This window comes from Trypanosoma melophagium (assembly GCF_022059095.1).
Source record: "Trypanosoma melophagium isolate St. Kilda chromosome Unknown ctg11segment0, whole genome shotgun sequence".
In the NCBI taxonomy this organism is placed as follows: domain Eukaryota; phylum Euglenozoa; class Kinetoplastea; order Trypanosomatida; family Trypanosomatidae; genus Trypanosoma; species Trypanosoma melophagium.
This window is the reverse complement of record NW_027125137.1, coordinates 187,490-205,919: the sequence shown is the minus strand read 5'-3', so window position 1 is coordinate 205,919 and position 18,430 is coordinate 187,490. Positions and strand designations below refer to the sequence as shown.

Genomic DNA, 18,430 nt, shown 5'->3' with positions numbered 1-18,430 from the left:
AATAATAATAATAAAACGACGTAAATAACGAGGAATAGATATATAAAGATAACTAGATAGAAACAAATCAAACACCCGATAGAGCCCAGTTTAGTTCAGTCTCCAGATATTAGCCACGTCTACTTATCCATTTCCTCTATTACACCAACATCATTATCTTCGTATTTTGTTCTTCTTTCTGATATTCTTCCTCTTCTTTGTTTTCTTCCTTTTCCTCCACCTCTTTTCCTCCCTTTTCTCCTTTTCCTTGCTGTTGTACCAGTTCCATATCCATTTCCTCTTCAAACACCTTACTCTCCTGCCCATCCTCCAATCGTGGTAAGTAGTGCCCGGATCCATACTCATTTATCGCTTCACTCGGCAGTAATGCCCCATTCACCCACACCGCCTCTCCACGTAATTGTATAGGAATGGCATGCGTCATTTCTCCATCGGGTTGTAATGGTAATATCAATTCCGATTGTGTGGGTTGGGGCCGGACCACAATAGTCATCACCCGTTGAAGATGATTGTTATTATTGTTATTGTTATTCATATTGTTATTACCACCACTCATATTATTAGAATTGTTCTCGTTGGCTGAGCGGGATTCTCTGGCGATGCTCTCGAGATGTGTGGAGGCACGTTGAAGTCGTTTACGTGCACGGCGCCGTATCATTGTCCTCACAATAATACCAGTAATCACAGCGATGCCGAATCCCAAGAGAATAAAGGAGGTTTCCCACATACTATATATATATATATATATATATATATATCCAGAGAGAGAGAGAGAAATAAAAGAAAGAAATAATAAAATGTAATGTATCACATTATTCCAATCTAGGAGTCTCATTAAGAACAACTCACAAATATAAAGGTTATCAGAGATAAATTACCTGGCTATACTCCTCTGAAACGTACGTTATATACCTGGTAAACAAGAACTGTGGAGGTACCAATAGCCATAGGGGAATGACCAAAGAAATTAGAAAACACATCTAAATGGAGGGAGAGGGAGGGGTATTAAATGGAAAACACACAAATAAAAATAACAAAACAGAGAAACGCAAACACACACAGAGACTCATACATGCAAATATAAAAAAAGAACATAACGTCAAATAACATCAGAGAAACCTTAGAGGAATAAAAAACATCTTTTCAGCAGCAAGATGATCAGCTCCGATGGGATAGCGAGAAAACCAGCTTCTAAATAAGGCCCACAGAAAGGAAAAATAGAAGCATACGAAACCATAAGAAAAAAAAGGAAATTAAGAGGAAATGATAATCGCGCTGGAATAAAGGAAGACAGAAAACGGAAAACACATAGTAGGTAATCAAAGGTGTTATTACAATGTGTGTGTGTACATGTAGGACTCTGCTCCTGTCATGGGGCCTTGCAGCCATTACACATGCATACACATATATAGAGGTGATACACCAGAACACCCCCAGTAGGATTGCTTTTGGGGGAAACAAACATCAAAAACACACAAAATCATTCAGTAGTTATACTTTTCCCTTATTTGCCCCATTTTTCATTTTATACATTTTCCAGTTAGAGAATTCCCCCATACGCCGTGCAGACACATAATGGAAATAAAACCATTAAAAAACCATTTTGTGCTGTAATCATATTTAATTCATTTATTAGAGGGAGATGGGAGACCATCGGTGAGCAGTCCTTTAGCACAACCGTACTTGGTCCTGCCACACCCACTCCAATCCGCACTGGACGGCTCTCAATATATATATATATATCTATCTGACCCAAAGGACAGGGGGGCGTACATCCCCATTCCTTGTAATGGCAGCCATTTTCCACAAAAGGACGGAAACACACACAAAATCACAGAGATAAAGGGAAGGAGGAATAGGAATAACGAAAAAAACAAACAAACAGAAACCATGAACACCATGGAGCCCATGGCAGAGTACGTTATCACGCTACACCTGCCCTTCTTGTTGCTCCGCCAGGCACTCCTTCTCCTCCGTGTGCTGATGCTGGTCTGCAATGTACTCTGCTCTACCGTACACCATACTCCCATTTCGCAGCTGGTACATTACACCAGAAGGACGATTGATCTTACAGCTCGCAGGATCTGCATTGGGCATACGGTAACTGTTGGTGTCAATAGGCAAACCATACATCATTCTCTCGGCGGTACTTGTGAGGGGCAACAGATTCCCATCACCCTGCACACTACTCGAATCTCCCGCAAAAGGCTCTCTAAGGTTATGGTTGTAGTCGTTGCTGCTGTGATGATTCTCATCCGATTCGTTGTCTACCATCAGTACTTGACTTGGTAGGCGTGTGAGGGGTGCATTGCCTTCTTCAATGTGATTACGTGCAATATCGTCACTTGGAAACACCACTGCGGCATCTACAACGGATGGAAGAAAAACTGGTGGTGGGCATGCCTCTGCGGGTGGACAATTACTTAATTGTCGTTGCCGTCTGCGTCGTTGTATCGTACGGTGTCGTCGCACACAAAGCAGAAATACTGTGAGTGCGAATATCAACATGACAGCGGCCCACAGCACCGCACTAACAATAACGCCAATATCCGCCATGGTTTCCTATGTCTTACTGAGTGTGTGTGTATGTGAGTGTATTGGAGAAAAGGAAAGTGGGATAGGAAAAATAGGGTAGGGATGAGCTGCGGGTTTCAGCCCAGCAGAGGGAGGGAGAGGCATCTCATCATTGCAGTGAAAAGAGCACCAGCGACAAGGGAAACAATCTTCAACAAAACAAAAAAACAAAAGAAACAAAAGAAAAAGCAACAAGCGCAACATACATGCACAAAAGAGGAAATAGAGCTACTTCGCTAGATTAAGGCAGCGACAGGGGGTGTGGAACACGTTTCCACCACATTCACTACAGTTACCACTGCCATTTAAATAGAGAGAAGCCGGCGTGGTCATGATGATGCTGCTGAATGTGGCAGTAAGAGGGTTGTTGGGTTTACAGATGAGAGAAAAGAAACCAAATCTTATGGTTTGTGCCATGTGGCACAGGAGTGACTCCTTACCCACAGCCCAGCGTGGAACACCGTACGAATGAAAGAGGGCATATTTCCCAAAATGCATAAGTTTCCGCTATTTTATATACGCTTCACAGAGTTATCCAGGACTGTTGTGCTCACATTGGCACTACTACTATTGTGCCCACTTCGAGGAATGTACTCCGCCTGCCCGTACACAAAGACGGAATCATCCCGTGGACTGTACGTCGATGTGGAAGTCGCCGGTGGTTCTGTGTTTGTTACGCCTGCTGCTTCTTGCCTGTATTGCTCTAGTGGTAAACCCATTGTGACGGGTGCTTGAGGGGCACCCACTCCCTGTGCGGTGCTATAGTTATAAAAAGGGGATTGCATAGTTGGGCCGGTAAAGGCTGCATTCATCTGTGGTACGGGTGATGGGGTCCCACTGTAATATTGCTGTTGTTGTTGTTGATGGAATGCTGGTATATGTGTATTTTGTTGATTATGCGATTGCTGCATACGTAGTCGACGACGTCGGAGGTAGAGTGAACAGCCGGCGCAGCAGAGAGTGACGCAGATAATGAGGAAAAAAAAGAAGAGGATATCACCTAACATGTTCTCTTGGGAGGTGTGTCTTTGTGTCTGTGTGTGTGTGTGTGTGTGGAGAATCAAAAAATATAAGAAAAAAATCCTTCGTTTGTTGGAAAAATGAATAAAAAGGAAATTGTTTTTGGCATATTAACGTCAAATAGAGAAAAGCAGTTAAACACCGAGGTATATACAGACACCTACACCATACACACACACACACAGGTAGAAAGAGAGAGAGATGCATAAAAGAGAAAGTAGAAGGGGAAACATAACACTGTACACGTGGTAATGCCATGGCCACAAGCACAGTCATACGTGAACGCGAATATACAGTGATATAATAAGTTTTCCAGCACTGAAGTATTCAGTTTTTCTTCTTAATGATTTTCTTTCTTTCTTTACTGTAATGTTTTACAGGATTGCCATGAACTTGCCATGAACAGGACTATAAATTTTTCCTAATGTCTCTCAATTATTTTTCAGATTGATCGTTATGTGGCTTCTTAAATCACTTTATGTTGTAAACAACATGCAGGCATTGCACCGTAGGGAAAAAAAAAGAAAGCCCACTTGGCGCAGTACACTATATCTATTGGCATTTCTTAACAAAAAAAGTGCTGAAGCAAAACAAAATACCGAAAAAAAAAAACCACCCTCTAAATAGGCAAAAAAAAGAAAAAAGAAAGAGACCTTCTGTAAAATAAAGGAAAATAACGGAACATAACGGAAACAAATCAAGTGCTACAAAAGAAAATCGCATCGCTTCCTTCATCAACAGAGTATCGTTTTTTTTTTTTATCCTTCCATTTTCTGAAGCATACACGCATAACTCACTTCATTGATGGCCCATTCATACCGCTTTACCATTTTTGAATGAATCATTTTTGTATTCAATATCTTCAATGTCATCATCAACTTCATCATCCTCAGAGCGGATATCGCTAAGTGGGCCTCCAGTAACCACTCGCAGTGACAACTTCATAATTAGGGCAAACCAATATAGATGAAGTCCCTGAAGTATCACTTGTAGAAGAATAACCATAAACCAATAGAGCACTGTAAATGAGCGTATCTTCACCGCAAGAGCGACATCTGCCACGACTAGATATGGCAAACAAACAAGTCGGAAAAAGAAAAAAAACAAAATGAAGGCAACAAAACAAAATATCATTACTCCCTCACTGAAAATAAACCTGTAGAGAAAAGATCTTGGGGGCTCGGTAATAGTAATACCAGCTGATGTTAACTTTGCAGCCTTTTGTTGCCGTAATGTGGCTGCGTTCACAACATAGTTCAGAGACTTACTTACGGCAAGTAGAATATCACTGGCATCGTGGATGAAAAGCACGTAGACACCAAAACGATGCTCATAGCTGCAATGCGAAATCACTATCAAGGTTACGGTTACAATATGGTGAATCAAATACTCAAAGAAGTCTGAACGTTTCATATCATGCTCCAAAAACATTGAAACACTCTCTGACAGGTAAAATCCAAGGCCGTAGCAATAGTAATGCATTAGCTTAGGTTCTGGGTTGTATGGGTGTGGGGTGAGAAAACTGATACAGTTTGCTTCATTCACAGGGAGTCCGAACCAGGGTTTGTCCCATTGCACATAATAACCAAAAGCAGTAGAGAGGGTATAGAACAAGGCTAGCCATGCCTGGTTTTGGAACTTCTTCAGTTTGATGCGTTGACCCTTATTTAAATATATTTCTGAAACGCCATCGCGTAATTTCCTATGGTGGCGTTTTGGCACCGCCACCCGTAAGTACAGGCCAAGCCCTGAAAGTTGTTCTTGACAGAAGATGCGTAGAAAGATAAATGCAACAGCCCACAGTATACACGGAAGCAATTGCGGCAGTACAGTAACATCCCAGCCGAATCCTCCCCAGCCGTTGAGGTGTTTCTGCAGTGAAAAGGGGTTTGTCACGAGCCACCAGAGTTCTTCGCTTGTGAAGGTGAGATTGTTGGAGAGCAGGTCTTTTGCGGGGTCTCCGGTGTGGTTGTAGTATGAGACGAATCCATACTCCCTCGCCCGCTCCAACGACATTGCATAGACGTCTGGCATTAATTCCGTTCTGCTGATGACATTTGAGTCTATCATCTTCGCCAGAGTGCCAGAGAAGATGTGTTTTCCTTAACCCTTACTAAGCAGCCCCACATGAGTGGAAGAAAGGAGAAAAAAAATAGAAAAATAGAGAGATGGAGTTGGAAATGTACATATTGGAGTGAAGAGAAAGTTAACCACCGAAGCAAAAAGCCCCATCTACTCTCAGGTGATGGACACCATCCCCTTCATAACATTCAAATTAATATCAGCCGAAATCCATTTTTGTCTTGTTCGCAACAATCACATTACAAAGAAAGTCAAAACATTGAGGAAGTCATTATAAACGGAAACTTCCACCCCGAAGGAGCAAAACAGTATAAAACCCTCACTTCCATTAGTAATTAATCTTAGCACACAAATAAGAAGAGGTATACAAGCTTGTTCAAGAAGAACTAAGAAGCAATAAACAAACCCATATAGTAAAAAGTCAAATGGCATAACACTCATTATATAATAATAAAACAAAAATAAAGTGCCTCGTGATGTCCAAAAGCAATAAGAAAACAATAGACATTAACGACCTGGATGATGATTAACTGAGAACCTTACTCAACAGACAACCCTAATGTATCCACGATCCCGCACCACTCGTAGTCTTAACTGGTAAATGTTGCTATCATTGAACTGCTTCATCAAGTTAGCATAGTCATCCTCTGGCAACTTATGAATAACAACAGACCTCCATGTGACCGCAGATCCCCGATTTCCATTGTAAAAATTATGAAAACGACATGGTGTTTCTGCAAAAAACTTAACATGTCGTCCTTGCAACTCAAGACAAAGAATATGACCCACAAAAACATCTTCACGATGCATACTAAAAGAGAAAAACTCAGGTTCACGCTCTTTGCTATACGGTAGATCTACTAATCGCTGTACGGGTTCGAAAGAAAGGAACTTCCGTACTACATCCCTTGACAGTGTATAACACATTCCACCAGCAAAGCGAAATCCAACGTTTTTCATTCCTTTTTGCACAGTCCAACCAATCGGAATTCCCCAATACACTGTACGTCTAGGCAGTGTGCGCAGATCAGCGAGGAACTGCGGTACTCGCAGGAACATGTCATCGTCTCCCTTTGCCATGTAGTTCACATTCGGGAACAGTCGTAGTGCCAACTCAAACCACATATATACCTTTCGGCTTATGCCAATCTCAGCTTCAACACCCCAGTAACCCACACCACTCAGAGTCTTATTTGTCGTAGAGCGTCCTTCATTTTTATGAAAGGAAATCACATCATGCCAATGAGCAGCCTCCTCCAGCAGTGCAGCAGAATACCTGTAGCCGTGGGATGGGTGCCGTGCAAGCACATACAGCACCAACATGTCTCCAGTGAAGTTATTCGCCCTCCGTGCCACACCAGGGAACTGCCAGCACGTACTCCGCTGCAGATAACGGCGACGCCGCCTTACATCCATGTCAATAGATAGGATGCCAAGCGCAATGAGGTAGTCACGCTCACTCCATGTCTGCAGTGTAGTTTGTGGGATGTAGCGCAGAGCCTCATTGTCCATTGCGGCACCTGGGCTGTGGGGAGGTGCGGCGGTAGCACTTCTCAGAAGTACATCAGAGGGAGGTTCGCCCAATGGGAACACTGTATAGGTATCGAAGTGGCTCTGCCAGATGAATGTGTGCAGAATAATGAGGCAGAAAAGCAGAAAGATGGAAATAGTTCTTCGTCGACTTTGCTGCGCCATGATTGCTTTGTATGTGTGTGTGTGTCTACAGCTGAATACAGAGAAAGGAAATGAGGGGTAAAAGCGTGTTCTGCAGCATACATTGTGAAGGTGGTTGGCAGAGCGCAATGCAGGTGTCTGGTGACTACATGCGGGGACAAACTGCGTGATGGGGCAGCAACAGTGGTAGCAACGGATTGTAGAGGATGGGTGCCGTCCGCCGAGCCCAGCAGTCCATCGGATGGCAGGACCATTACTGTGATATACGCAGTGGATGTGTGTCCCACAGCGAGTGACAGCCATAGTGTGTGCTGAGGGCGAGCGAGAGGAAACATAGAGAGAAATACCTGCCACAGAAAGGACAGACTGGCGCATTTGCAGTAAGCATGAAATGTATCATTCCGAGGAAAGGACTAGCATGTAAACTCGAGGTGACCAAATCGTACTATGTAAGGCTTTGCACGGGGATTCGTATTACTGCGGAACCTGTCCATCAATATTTCGTAGTCCTTCTCTTTCGTATGGTGCATCACAACAGAGCTCTCAGTCACGTTACGGCTATGCGTCCCAGTATAAAGGTTATGAAACCGGCAGGGTGGCTCATGTACAAAGGTAATGCTATTACCCAGTAAATTGTGCAGCACAACTCCCATCATCGCGTCTTCATGGTGCATATACATTGACAGAAACTCTGCCTCGTGCTTTTTGCTGTACGGCATGTCCACCAAGCGCTGCAGCGGTTTGTATGACACGAACTGCTCCAGCAAATCCCTAGCCAGCGTCACGCAATAGCCGGAAGTAAAGTAGAATCCCCTGGTCGTATTTGGCCAAACCTTTCCTCGGTAAATCCCACGGCGTGGCAGGATGCGCAGATCAGCGAGGAACTGCGGTACTCGCAGGAACATGTCATCGTCTCCCTTTGCCATGTAGTTCACATTCGGGAATAGTTGCAGTGTGGGTGATATGTCCGGATACAGCTCACGTTTCTTAAATGCCTGGTGGCTGCTTGTTGGCATTTACTCATGCGTAGGTACATTCCATAACTAAGGATTGCACTGCATGTACTCCATCCCGATGGTCTTACTACAGTAGCCACACAATAAAGAGGTGAGACAGTAGCGAAAAAAAAGAAACCAAAGGGGAAAAACAGAGATTACATCAAGACAATTAAAACCAAAAACATAATCTCCCTTATCTTCAAATCACAGAATAAAGTGAAAAATAATACAGAGACAAAAAAAAGAGATACCTCATAATCAAATCTACCCTGCGACGCTTCAGCAGAAAAACAAAAAAAGGTCAAAACAACGACCATATCTCCTAGTAAGCACACGATTAGCTGGTTCTAACGCAAACCAAACCTTTGACAAAAACAATGTAAACAAAACAATCTCACACGAAAGAAACACTAAATAAGGCAAAAAAGTTTCAAAAAAACAAAATGAAACCACAGAAATAAAACAACAAAATAAAATCACAAAATTGAAAAATTTAAACTGTCAGTAGAAAAAAAATAAATGAAATACATCTCAAAGTATCTGTTCCTATTTGTCAACTACCACCACACCGTATATAGTGGAAGCCGTGCCAAACACTATTACTACCACACCAGTGATCATCAACGTGTATGTGAGCAGATAGTGTCTCCACCCAACCGACTTCAGCGACCAGTTTCCACCGTACATCATGAAGATGGCTGGAAACAGAAATCCCAAAGTACCACCAGAAACTGCACCAACAAAGCCAAACACAATGCCAACATTCGGAATAAAAAGGCCACAGAGCAATGTAACACCAGCTAGAATCACAACAACAACACAGTGCTTCCAGAATGGCAATGTGTCAACGTCCCACCCAACAATGTAGTAGATCACATTACGACTGGCCATTGTGAGCAGTGGGAAAGAGGAGCACAGCTTCACCAGCACACCGAGGTACGCAACCATCATGGCGGGTTCCCTGATGGGGTCGTACATCAGCAGCACAGAGCTTTCAACACTGTCACCGAAGTCAAGGTAGCCGAAGAAGGCAGCCAGGAAGTACAGCAGGAGGCACACCACCATTGCAATGGTAGAGTACAGTGTGAAGTGCCTGGCACTGCGGTCCGCCATGTCCCAGTACACCTCAAACGAATTCACCTGACACAAGAACGAAAACACGAACACGCCAAGACCATCAATAGCCTTGTTGCCCGTACCAAAGAGGTGAACGCCCTTACTGCTGCCGTTGCCGCTGACGTGTATATGGCTCATGTTGCCCGGCAGACCGTTCATGCATGAGTGAACGACGACCATCAGCACAAAGTACACAATGAAGCCAACACCAACTGCCGACACGTAGCGGAGCGAGTTAACGTGTCTGGGAATAACCATCGGCAGCATCACGACAAGCCACAGGAGACTTGTCATAAGGCGGCTCCCCGATCGTGACTTCCAGTACTCCGGCATATCTGCATGCTCAAGAATGGCAGTGAAGATATTACCCACAGCGATGATAAACGCAACGCTGGCACCAAACGTATTTAACAGACGCATCCCAGCCGTGAAGTAGTCGAAGCCCCGTCCCAGCAGCGTGCGTGCCATGCTCTCGTATGTCTTTGAATTGAGTCGCTCCATCTGCACAGCAAGGCAAAACAGTGAGTACACAGAGAGGATAGCCATGACCACCGGGTACAGCCCTGCCATTGCAAGACCGCTGCTCTTGGCAGCAGCAGGAAGTCCAACAATGCCGGCACCAACGCATATGGAAGAGAGATTGAACACAGTGGAGAGTAGGCCGCCTGGTGGAATCACCCCCAACAGTCGCTGAGCCACTGACTGTAACACACCGCGCTTCCGCACAGGTGGCTCCGTGTCCAATATCTTGTTTACCATGTATTCGTCCTGCAAGGACTCGAGGGGTAGAAGTGGATGTGCAGCGTTTGTCGGTGAGGTTATGTTGTCTGGACTACCATCCACCACTGGCTGTGTGTTGTGTTCTCGGACCACAGGGCCGTGGACCCCATCTACAGCATCGACGAGGGCAGTGACAGACGCTGTGCTCATTCTGTTTCTGGTGTTTGTGCTTGTGTTTGTTTGTGTCTGTGTTTGCCTTTGCTTTTCTTTAGCGTCAATGTTTTCCAAAAGCAAGGATCTTAACCTGTGTATGTGTGCTGTAGAGAAGGTGCGAATGAAAGAGGAAGGGAGAATGAGAAGAGGTACAGAAAGACAGAGTAACTGTTAGTGGTTCCCACAAGTCCGCGTGGTTGCATGCGGCACTAGAGGGACACCCACACAGGACACGGAGTCAGCACTGTGAAGCGTACAGAAAGAAACAGTCTTACAACCCTCCCCTGTGGCTGTTTGTCTCCTGATGCACGTTTCTGCACTGTTGGCTGTGAACAGCAGCAGGTATGGTGAAGCTGACACACACACACACACTTCGCAGAGCAGCACTATAATCACTGCCGGTGGAGAGAACGGTAACACACACACCGAGGGTTGCAGTCTTCCGCAGGGAGCCCCCAATAGCAGCCAGGGATCCATCCCCCCAGCCACGTGGTGTTGGGTGTATGTGCTTTTTGTTTTGTTTTTCTTTTGTCTTGGTTGTGTAATTATTGGAGAAATACTTTAATGCATCGTAAGTGAAAGCTAGAAAGGAATTACCGCATTTGAGTGATTAATTGGTAGCTATTTTTTTGAATAGGAAAACAATATTATTACCCCCTTTATACTTATGGAGCTTGATCCAAACATATGACCAGACTTTTATTATTCATAGAGCCGAAATGTAGCTGTTCATTTCTGTTCATATGCGTTATTAGGTAATTCCTATTTGACCGTTCCACCACAAATGTTGGAGTGCTGCACAAGCTAGGAAAAAGTAATAGACATATAATAATAATAATAATAATAATAATAATAATAATAATAATAATAATAATAATAATAATAATAATAATAATAATAATAATAATAATAATAATAATAATAATAATAATAATAATAATAATAATAATAATAATAATAATAATAATAATAATAATAATAATAATAATAAGGTTTTGTTCTTCTTCTCCTCCCCTAGCAGCTCAAGTGTCATGAGTATAGCCCGTTTTGTTCTACAGCGTACATATGGCGTCCTTCATCAAAACAGAGTTACTGTGCTGGTCAATTTACAAGCGCCTGAGATACTACAAAAAAGAAGAGAAGTCTACAGTAAACATTTTAACACGCATATGTACACTAAACAAGGTATCCCTAAAAAAAAAGAAAGAAAAAAGAAAACATAAAGAAAAAAACAAAGCAAAAACATTTCAATTTTAAAAAACGTCATGTTACGTCCCATTTGCGGGAATAAAACGGTTAAACGACCAATAATGCGAAGATCATGAAAGGGTACCATTACCCCAAGCGGTGATGTATAACACACATCAGAAGCAAGAATGGAAAAAAAAAGATAAGAAAACGAACAAAATGGAAACAAATCCGTATGATAACCAACAAACGAAAGAGCACAAATGGCAAAGTAGACTACAACACAAACACGTCAGAAGAGAAAACACTGTTTAAAGAAAAAAACGGAGAGGGACAGGGGAAAAAACCACATAACCCGCCATTCGCTAACAATAACGTGGAAGTAGAGACCCGTTAAGCTCGCACTTCTAAATCCCACATTTTCTACAGCACAACAATACTTACAACACCAAGCACGAAAAAAAGAAAAAGGGAACAATCACAACGAAAAAACAAGAAACAAACGCAAAAAAAAAACAAAAAAAGAGAGATACCTCATAATCAAATCTACCCTGCGACGCTTCAGCAGAAAAACAAAAAAGGTCAAAACAACGACCATATCTCCTAGTAAGCACACGATTAGCTGGTTCTAACGCAAACCAAACCTTTGACAAAAACAATGTAAACAAAACAATCTCACACGAAAGAAACACTAAATAAGGCAAAAAAGTTTCATAAAAAAACAAAATGAAACCACAGAAATAAAACAACAAAATACAATCACAAAATTGAAAAATTTAAATTGTCAGTAGAAAAAAAATAAATGAAATACATCTCAAAGTATCTGTTCCTATTTGTCAACTACCACCACACCGTATATAGTGGAAGCCGTGCCAAACACTATTACTACCACACCAGTGATCATCAACGTGTATGTGAGCAGATAGTGTCTCCACCCAACCGACTTCAGCGACCAGTTTCCACCGTACATCATGAAGATGGCTGGAAACAGAAATCCCAAAGTACCACCAGAAACTGCACCAACAAAGCCAAACACAATGCCAACATTCGGAATAAAAAGGCCACAGAGCAATGTAACACCAGCTAGAATCACAACAACAACACAGTGCTTCCAGAATGGCAATGTGTCAACTTCCCACCCAACAATGTAGTAGATCACATTACGACTGGCCATTGTGAGCAGTGGGAAAGAGGAGCACAGCTTCACCAGCACACCGAGGTACGCAACCATCATGGCGGGTTCCCTGATGGGGTCGTACATCAGCAGCACAGAGCTTTCAACACTGTCACCGAAGTCAAGGTAGCCGAAGAAGGCAGCCAGGAAGTACAGCAGGAGGCACACCACCATTGCAATGGTAGAGTACAGTGTGAAGTGCCTGGCACTGCGCTCCGCCATGTCCCAGTACACCTCAAACGAATTCACCTGACACAAGAACGAAAACATGAATACGCCAAGACCATCAATAGCCTTGTTGCCCGTACCAAAGAGGTGAACGCCCTTACTGCTGCCGTTGCCGCTGACGTGTATATGGCTCATGTTGCCCGGCAGACCGTTCATGCATGAGTGAACGACGACCATCAGCACAAAGTACACAATGAAGCCAACACCAACTGCCGACACGTAGCGGAGCGAGTTAACGTGTCTGGGAATAACCATCGGCAGCATCACGACAAGCCACAGGAGACTTGTCATAAGGCGGCTCCCCGATCGTGACTTCCAGTACTCCGGCATATCTGCATGCTCAAGAATGGCAGTGAAGATATTACCCACAGCGATGATAAACGCAACGCTGGCACCAAACGTATTTAACAGACGCATCCCAGCCGTGAAGTAGTCGAAGCCCCGTCCCAGCAGCGTGCGTGCCATGCTCTCGTATGTCTTTGAATTGAGTCGCTCCATCTGCACAGCAAGGCAAAACAGTGAGTACACAGAGAGGATAGCCATGACCACCGGGTACAGCCCTGCCATTGCAAGACCGCTGCTCTTGGCAGCAGCAGGAAGTCCAACAATGCCGGCACCAACGCATATGGAAGAGAGATTGAACACAGTGGAGAGTAGGCCGCCTGGTGGAATCACCCCCAACAGTCGCTGAGCCACTGACTGTAACACACCGCGCTTCCGCACAGGTGGCTCCGTGTCCAATATCTTGTTTACCATGTATTCGTCCTGCAAGGACTCGAGGGGTAGAAGTGGATGTGCAGCGTTTGTCGGTGAGGTTATGTTGTCTGGACTACCATCCACCACTGGCTGTGTGTTGTGTTCTCGGACCACAGGGCCGTGGACCCCATCTACAGCATCGACGAGGGCAGTGACAGACGCTGTGCTCATTCTGTTTCTGGTGTTTGTGCTTGTGTTTGTTTGTGTCTGTGTTTGCCTTTGCTTTTCTTTAGCGTCAATGTTTTCCAAAAGCAAGGATCTTAACCTGTGTATGTGTGCTGTAGAGAAGGTGCGAATGAAAGAGGAAGGGAGAATGAGAAGAGGTACAGAAAGACAGAGTAACTGTTAGTGGTTCCCACAAGTCCGCGTGGTTGCATGCGGCACTAGAGGGACACCCACACAGGACACGGAGTCAGCACTGTGAAGAGTACAGAAAGAAACAGTCTTACAACCCTCCCCTGTGGCTGTTTGTCTCCTGATGCACGTTTCTGCACTGTTGGCTGTGAACAGCAGCAGGTATGGTGAAGCTGACACACACACACACACACACTTCGCAGAGCAGCACTATAATCACTGCCGGTGGAGAGAACGGTAACACACACACCGAGGGTTGCAGTCTTCCGCAGGGAGCCCCCAATAGCAGCCAGGGATCCATCCCCCCAGCCACGTGGTGTTGGGTGTATGTGCTTTTTGTTTTGTTTTTCTTTTGTCTTGGTTGTGTAATTATTGGAGAAATACTTTAATGCATCGTAAGTGAAAGCTAGAAAGGAATTACCGCATTTGAGTGATTAATTGGTAGCTATTTTTTTGAATAGGAAAACAATATTATTACCCCCTTTATACTTATGGAGCTTGATCCAAACATATGACCAGACTTTTATTATTCATAGAGCCGAAATGTAGCTGTTCATTTCTGTTCATATGCGTTATTAGGTAATTCCTATTTGCCCGTTCCACCACAAATGTTGGAGTGCTGCACAAGCTAGGAAAAAGTAATAGACATATAATAATAATAATAATAATAATAATAATAATAATAATAATAATAATAATAATAATAATAATAATAATAATAATAATAATAATAATAATAATAATAATAATAATAATAATAATAAGGTTTTGTTCTTCTTCTCCTCCCCTAGCAGCTCAAGTGTCATGAGTATAGCCCGTTTTGTTCTACAGCGTACATATGGCGTCCTTCATCAAAACAGAGTTACTGTGCTGGTCAATTTACAAGCGCCTGAGATACTACAAAAAAGAAGAGAAGTCTACAGTAAACATTTTAACACGCATATGTACACTAAACAAGGTATCCCTAAAAAAAAAGAAAGAAAAAAGAAAACATAAAGAAAAAACAAAGCAAAAACATTTCAATTTTAAAAAACGTCATGTTACGTCCCATTTGCGGGAATAAAACGGTTAAACGACCAATAATGCGAAGATCATGAAAGGGTACCATTACCCCAAGCGGTGATGTATAACACACATCAGAAGCAAGAATGGAAAAAAAAAGATAAGAAAACGAACAAAATGGAAACAAATCCGTATGATAACCAACAAACGAAAGAGCACAAATGGCAAAGTAGACTACAACACAAACACGTCAGAAGAGAAAACACTGTTTAAAGAAAAAAACGGAGAGGGACAGGGGAAAAACCACATAACCCGCCATTCGCTAACAATAACGTGGAAGTAGAGACCCGTTAAGCTCGCACTTCTAAATCCCACATTTTCTACAGCACAACAATACTTACAACACCAAGCACGAAAAAAAGAAAAAGGGAACAATCACAACGAAAAAAACAAGAAACAAACGCAAAAAAAAACAAAAAAAAAGAGAGATACCTCATAATCAAATCTACCCTGCGACGCTTCAGCAGAAAAACAAAAAAAGGTCAAAACAACGACCATATCTCCTAGTAAGCACACGATTAGCTGGTTCTAACGCAAACCAAACCTTTGACAAAAACAATGTAAACAAAACAATCTCACACGAAAGAAACACTAAATAAGGCAAAAAAGTTTCATAAAAAAACAAAATGAAACCACAGAAATAAAACAACAAAATACAATCACAAAATTGAAAAATTTAAATTGTCAGTAGAAAAAAAATAAATGAAATACATCTCAAAGTATCTGTTCCTATTTGTCAACTACCACCACACCGTATATAGTGGAAGCCGTGCCAAACACTATTACTACCACACCAGTGATCATCAACGTGTATGTGAGCAGATAGTGTCCCCACCCAACCGACTTCAGCGACCAGTTTCCACCGTACATCATGAAGATGGCTGGAAACAGAAATCCCAAAGTACCACCAGAAACTGCACCAACAAAGCCAAACACAATGCCAACATTCGGAATAAAAAGGCCACAGAGCAATGTAACACCAGCTAGAATCACAACAACAACACAGTGCTTCCAGAATGGCAATGTGTCAACTTCCCACCCAACAATGTAGTAGATCACATTACGACTGGCCATTGTGAGCAGTGGGAAAGAGGAGCACAGCTTCACCAGCACACCGAGGTACGCAACCATCATGGCGGGTTCCCTGATGGGGTCGTACATCAGCAGCACAGAGCTTTCAACACTGTCACCGAAGTCAAGGTAGCCGAAGAAGGCAGCCAGGAAGTACAGCAGGAGGCACACCACCATTGCAATGGTAGAGTACAGTGTGAAGTGCCTGGCACTGCGCTCCGCCATGTCCCAGTACACCTCAAACGAATTCACCTGACACAAGAACGAAAACATGAATACGCCAAGACCATCAATAGCCTTGTTGCCCGTACCAAAGAGGTGAACGCCCTTACTGCTGCCGTTGCCGCTGACGTGTATATGGCTCATGTTGCCCGGCAGACCGTTCATGCATGAGTGAACGACGACCATCAGCACAAAGTACACAATGAAGCCAACACCAACTGCCGACACGTAGCGGAGCGAGTTAACGTGTCTGGGAATAACCATCGGCAGCATCACGACAAGCCACAGGAGACTTGTCATAAGGCGGCTCCCCGATCGTGACTTCCAGTACTCCGGCATATCTGCATGCTCAAGAATGGCAGTGAAGATATTACCCACAGCGATGATAAACGCAACGCTGGCACCAAACGTATTTAACAGACGCATCCCAGCCGTGAAGTAGTCGAAGCCCCGTCCCAGCAGCGTGCGTGCCATGCTCTCGTATGTCTTTGAATTGAGTCGCTCCATCTGCACAGCAAGGCAAAACAGTGAGTACACAGAGAGGATAGCCATGACCACCGGGTACAGCCCTGCCATTGCAAGACCGCTGCTCTTGGCAGCAGCAGGAAGTCCAACAATGCCGGCACCAACGCATATGGAAGAGAGATTGAACACAGTGGAGAGTAGGCCGCCTGGTGGAATCACCCCCAACAGTCGCTGAGCCACTGACTGTAACACACCGCGCTTCCGCACAGGTGGCTCCGTGTCCAATGTGTCTCCTATAGCGTCGTCCAGGACCGTGTCAAATGAATACATTGGGACTGTGGGATTGAGGTGCGACACACCGGCGTCCGAATAGTTGCCGACCGGGTGATATTTGTCGTATTCTTGCTCACAGGGGAGTTGCTTTCCATGCAAGGCATCGTCATGGGGAGTGGCATTTTCTCGCGTCATGCCTGTCCCCGGGGATACGTGTCTTGGCTGCAGCGTATGTGTGTGTGTGTGTCTAGTGGGGCTCGTACGATTGCTGAAATAGCGACTTCGTAGAAAAAAACCTCTTGGTATGTGTGTGAGAACTAGATGAAAAGTGTAGAGACATGGGAGAAAATGCACATACTGGAGAAGCATGGCCGTACACCTCAAGGCAAATTCAAACAAATTCGTGTTTCTTTCGGTTCGGATGCAATAGAGCGGAATATAACACTGAGAAAAAGACAAAGAGAACAGGTGGCGAAGCACCAACCACCCGGCACACAGGGAGGGGGTTACCATCTGGTGTGGTCGCCCCACTCCATTGCATGTGCGGGGCGCTGCCGTTTGTCCATCAGCTCCTCTGTGGCGGCTGTACATTCAGAGAGCATTCTCCGCGCCGCGCCACGCTGCCGCCCAAGTTCCCCCAGGGGCACAGCCGCAGTGGTCCGCGTGGTCACCGCCGCCACCTGCACCGCCCGCCACCGTGCCTCTTCGAGCCGCAGCGCAGCACCACTGCCCAAGATGTTGAGTGCCCCCGTGCGGGAGCAGTAGACACCCGGCCGGAGGCCGCCCAGGCCAACAAGAGTCTGCACGAGCGCCGCCGTGTGAGAGAGAAGTCGCTGCAGTGCGCCATGCATGCTGTGCCACGCCGGCGGGGTGCTGCTGTGGCGGCCGGGCGAACTCATCGCCGGTCCATAGTCTATTAGTTGGCTTCCCGCGTGTGTGTAGAGCTGCTGCACGGCACGCGGGTGGGGGTTTGCACGAGAGAGAATGCAGGGAAGAGACAAATAGGAAAGGAGGAGAGTTCAAGAAGTGGACACCATCGCCGGTGTACATTGAAGGAGCCACAAGGAGGTAAGACACAGGCAAAGAAAGGGCACGGCCCATGTGGCCACAACGCAACACACCCTCAAGTTCCTTCAAATGAGGGGGTTCACATTATGAATACAGTATGCCGAAAGGCTGTAGTTCCAAGATATTATAAATTTCCATGGGTGCAAAGCAAAAAAAAAAAAAAACACGTCAT

General features: G+C 44.4%; 9 protein-coding genes across 9 annotated transcripts; all 9 read right to left on the bottom strand.

Moving 5' to 3' along the window:
* Positions 1–139: 139 nt before the first annotated feature.
* On the bottom strand, positions 140–727 carry LSM04_001353 (uncharacterized protein; the record flags this gene model as incomplete). Its single annotated transcript, XM_067330459.1, has 1 exon — positions 140–727. The coding sequence occupies one exon, from the start codon at positions 725–727 to the stop codon at positions 140–142; it is 588 nt and encodes a 195-aa protein (XP_067194466.1).
* Positions 728–1,929: 1,202 nt separating this feature from the next.
* LSM04_003391 (uncharacterized protein) lies at positions 1,930–2,556 on the bottom strand (the record flags this gene model as incomplete). Its single annotated transcript, XM_067330457.1, has 1 exon — positions 1,930–2,556. One exon carries the CDS (start codon positions 2,554–2,556, stop codon positions 1,930–1,932), a length of 627 nt encoding a protein of 208 aa, XP_067194519.1.
* A 530-nt stretch (positions 2,557–3,086) lies between these two features.
* LSM04_009762 (uncharacterized protein) lies at positions 3,087–3,581 on the bottom strand (the record flags this gene model as incomplete). Its single annotated transcript, XM_067330456.1, has 1 exon — positions 3,087–3,581. One exon carries the CDS (start codon positions 3,579–3,581, stop codon positions 3,087–3,089), a length of 495 nt encoding a protein of 164 aa, XP_067194670.1.
* Positions 3,582–4,407: 826 nt separating this feature from the next.
* On the bottom strand, positions 4,408–5,664 carry LSM04_006536 (TRAM/LAG1/CLN8 homology domain; the record flags this gene model as incomplete). Its single annotated transcript, XM_067330455.1, has 1 exon — positions 4,408–5,664. One exon carries the CDS (start codon positions 5,662–5,664, stop codon positions 4,408–4,410), a length of 1,257 nt encoding a protein of 418 aa, XP_067194589.1.
* Positions 5,665–6,219: 555 nt separating this feature from the next.
* On the bottom strand, positions 6,220–6,999 carry LSM04_004101 (uncharacterized protein; the record flags this gene model as incomplete). Its single annotated transcript, XM_067330454.1, has 1 exon — positions 6,220–6,999. The coding sequence occupies one exon, from the start codon at positions 6,997–6,999 to the stop codon at positions 6,220–6,222; it is 780 nt and encodes a 259-aa protein (XP_067194543.1).
* Positions 7,000–9,699: 2,700 nt separating this feature from the next.
* LSM04_008996 (uncharacterized protein) lies at positions 9,700–10,394 on the bottom strand (the record flags this gene model as incomplete). Its single annotated transcript, XM_067330453.1, has 2 exons — positions 9,700–9,750; positions 10,143–10,394. 2 exons carry the CDS (start codon positions 10,392–10,394, stop codon positions 9,700–9,702), a joined length of 303 nt encoding a protein of 100 aa, XP_067194645.1.
* Positions 10,395–13,219: 2,825 nt separating this feature from the next.
* Positions 13,220–13,914, bottom strand: LSM04_006464 (uncharacterized protein; the record flags this gene model as incomplete). The annotated part of the gene is made up of 2 exons (XM_067330452.1): positions 13,220–13,270; positions 13,663–13,914. The coding sequence occupies 2 exons, from the start codon at positions 13,912–13,914 to the stop codon at positions 13,220–13,222; spliced, it is 303 nt and encodes a 100-aa protein (XP_067194585.1).
* A 2,779-nt stretch (positions 13,915–16,693) lies between these two features.
* LSM04_008935 (uncharacterized protein) lies at positions 16,694–17,385 on the bottom strand (the record flags this gene model as incomplete). Its single annotated transcript, XM_067330451.1, has 2 exons — positions 16,694–16,744; positions 17,137–17,385. 2 exons carry the CDS (start codon positions 17,383–17,385, stop codon positions 16,694–16,696), a joined length of 300 nt encoding a protein of 99 aa, XP_067194643.1.
* Positions 17,386–17,696: 311 nt separating this feature from the next.
* LSM04_000305 (uncharacterized protein) lies at positions 17,697–18,089 on the bottom strand (the record flags this gene model as incomplete). Its single annotated transcript, XM_067330450.1, has 1 exon — positions 17,697–18,089. The coding sequence occupies one exon, from the start codon at positions 18,087–18,089 to the stop codon at positions 17,697–17,699; it is 393 nt and encodes a 130-aa protein (XP_067194451.1).
* Positions 18,090–18,430: the final 341 nt, after the last annotated feature.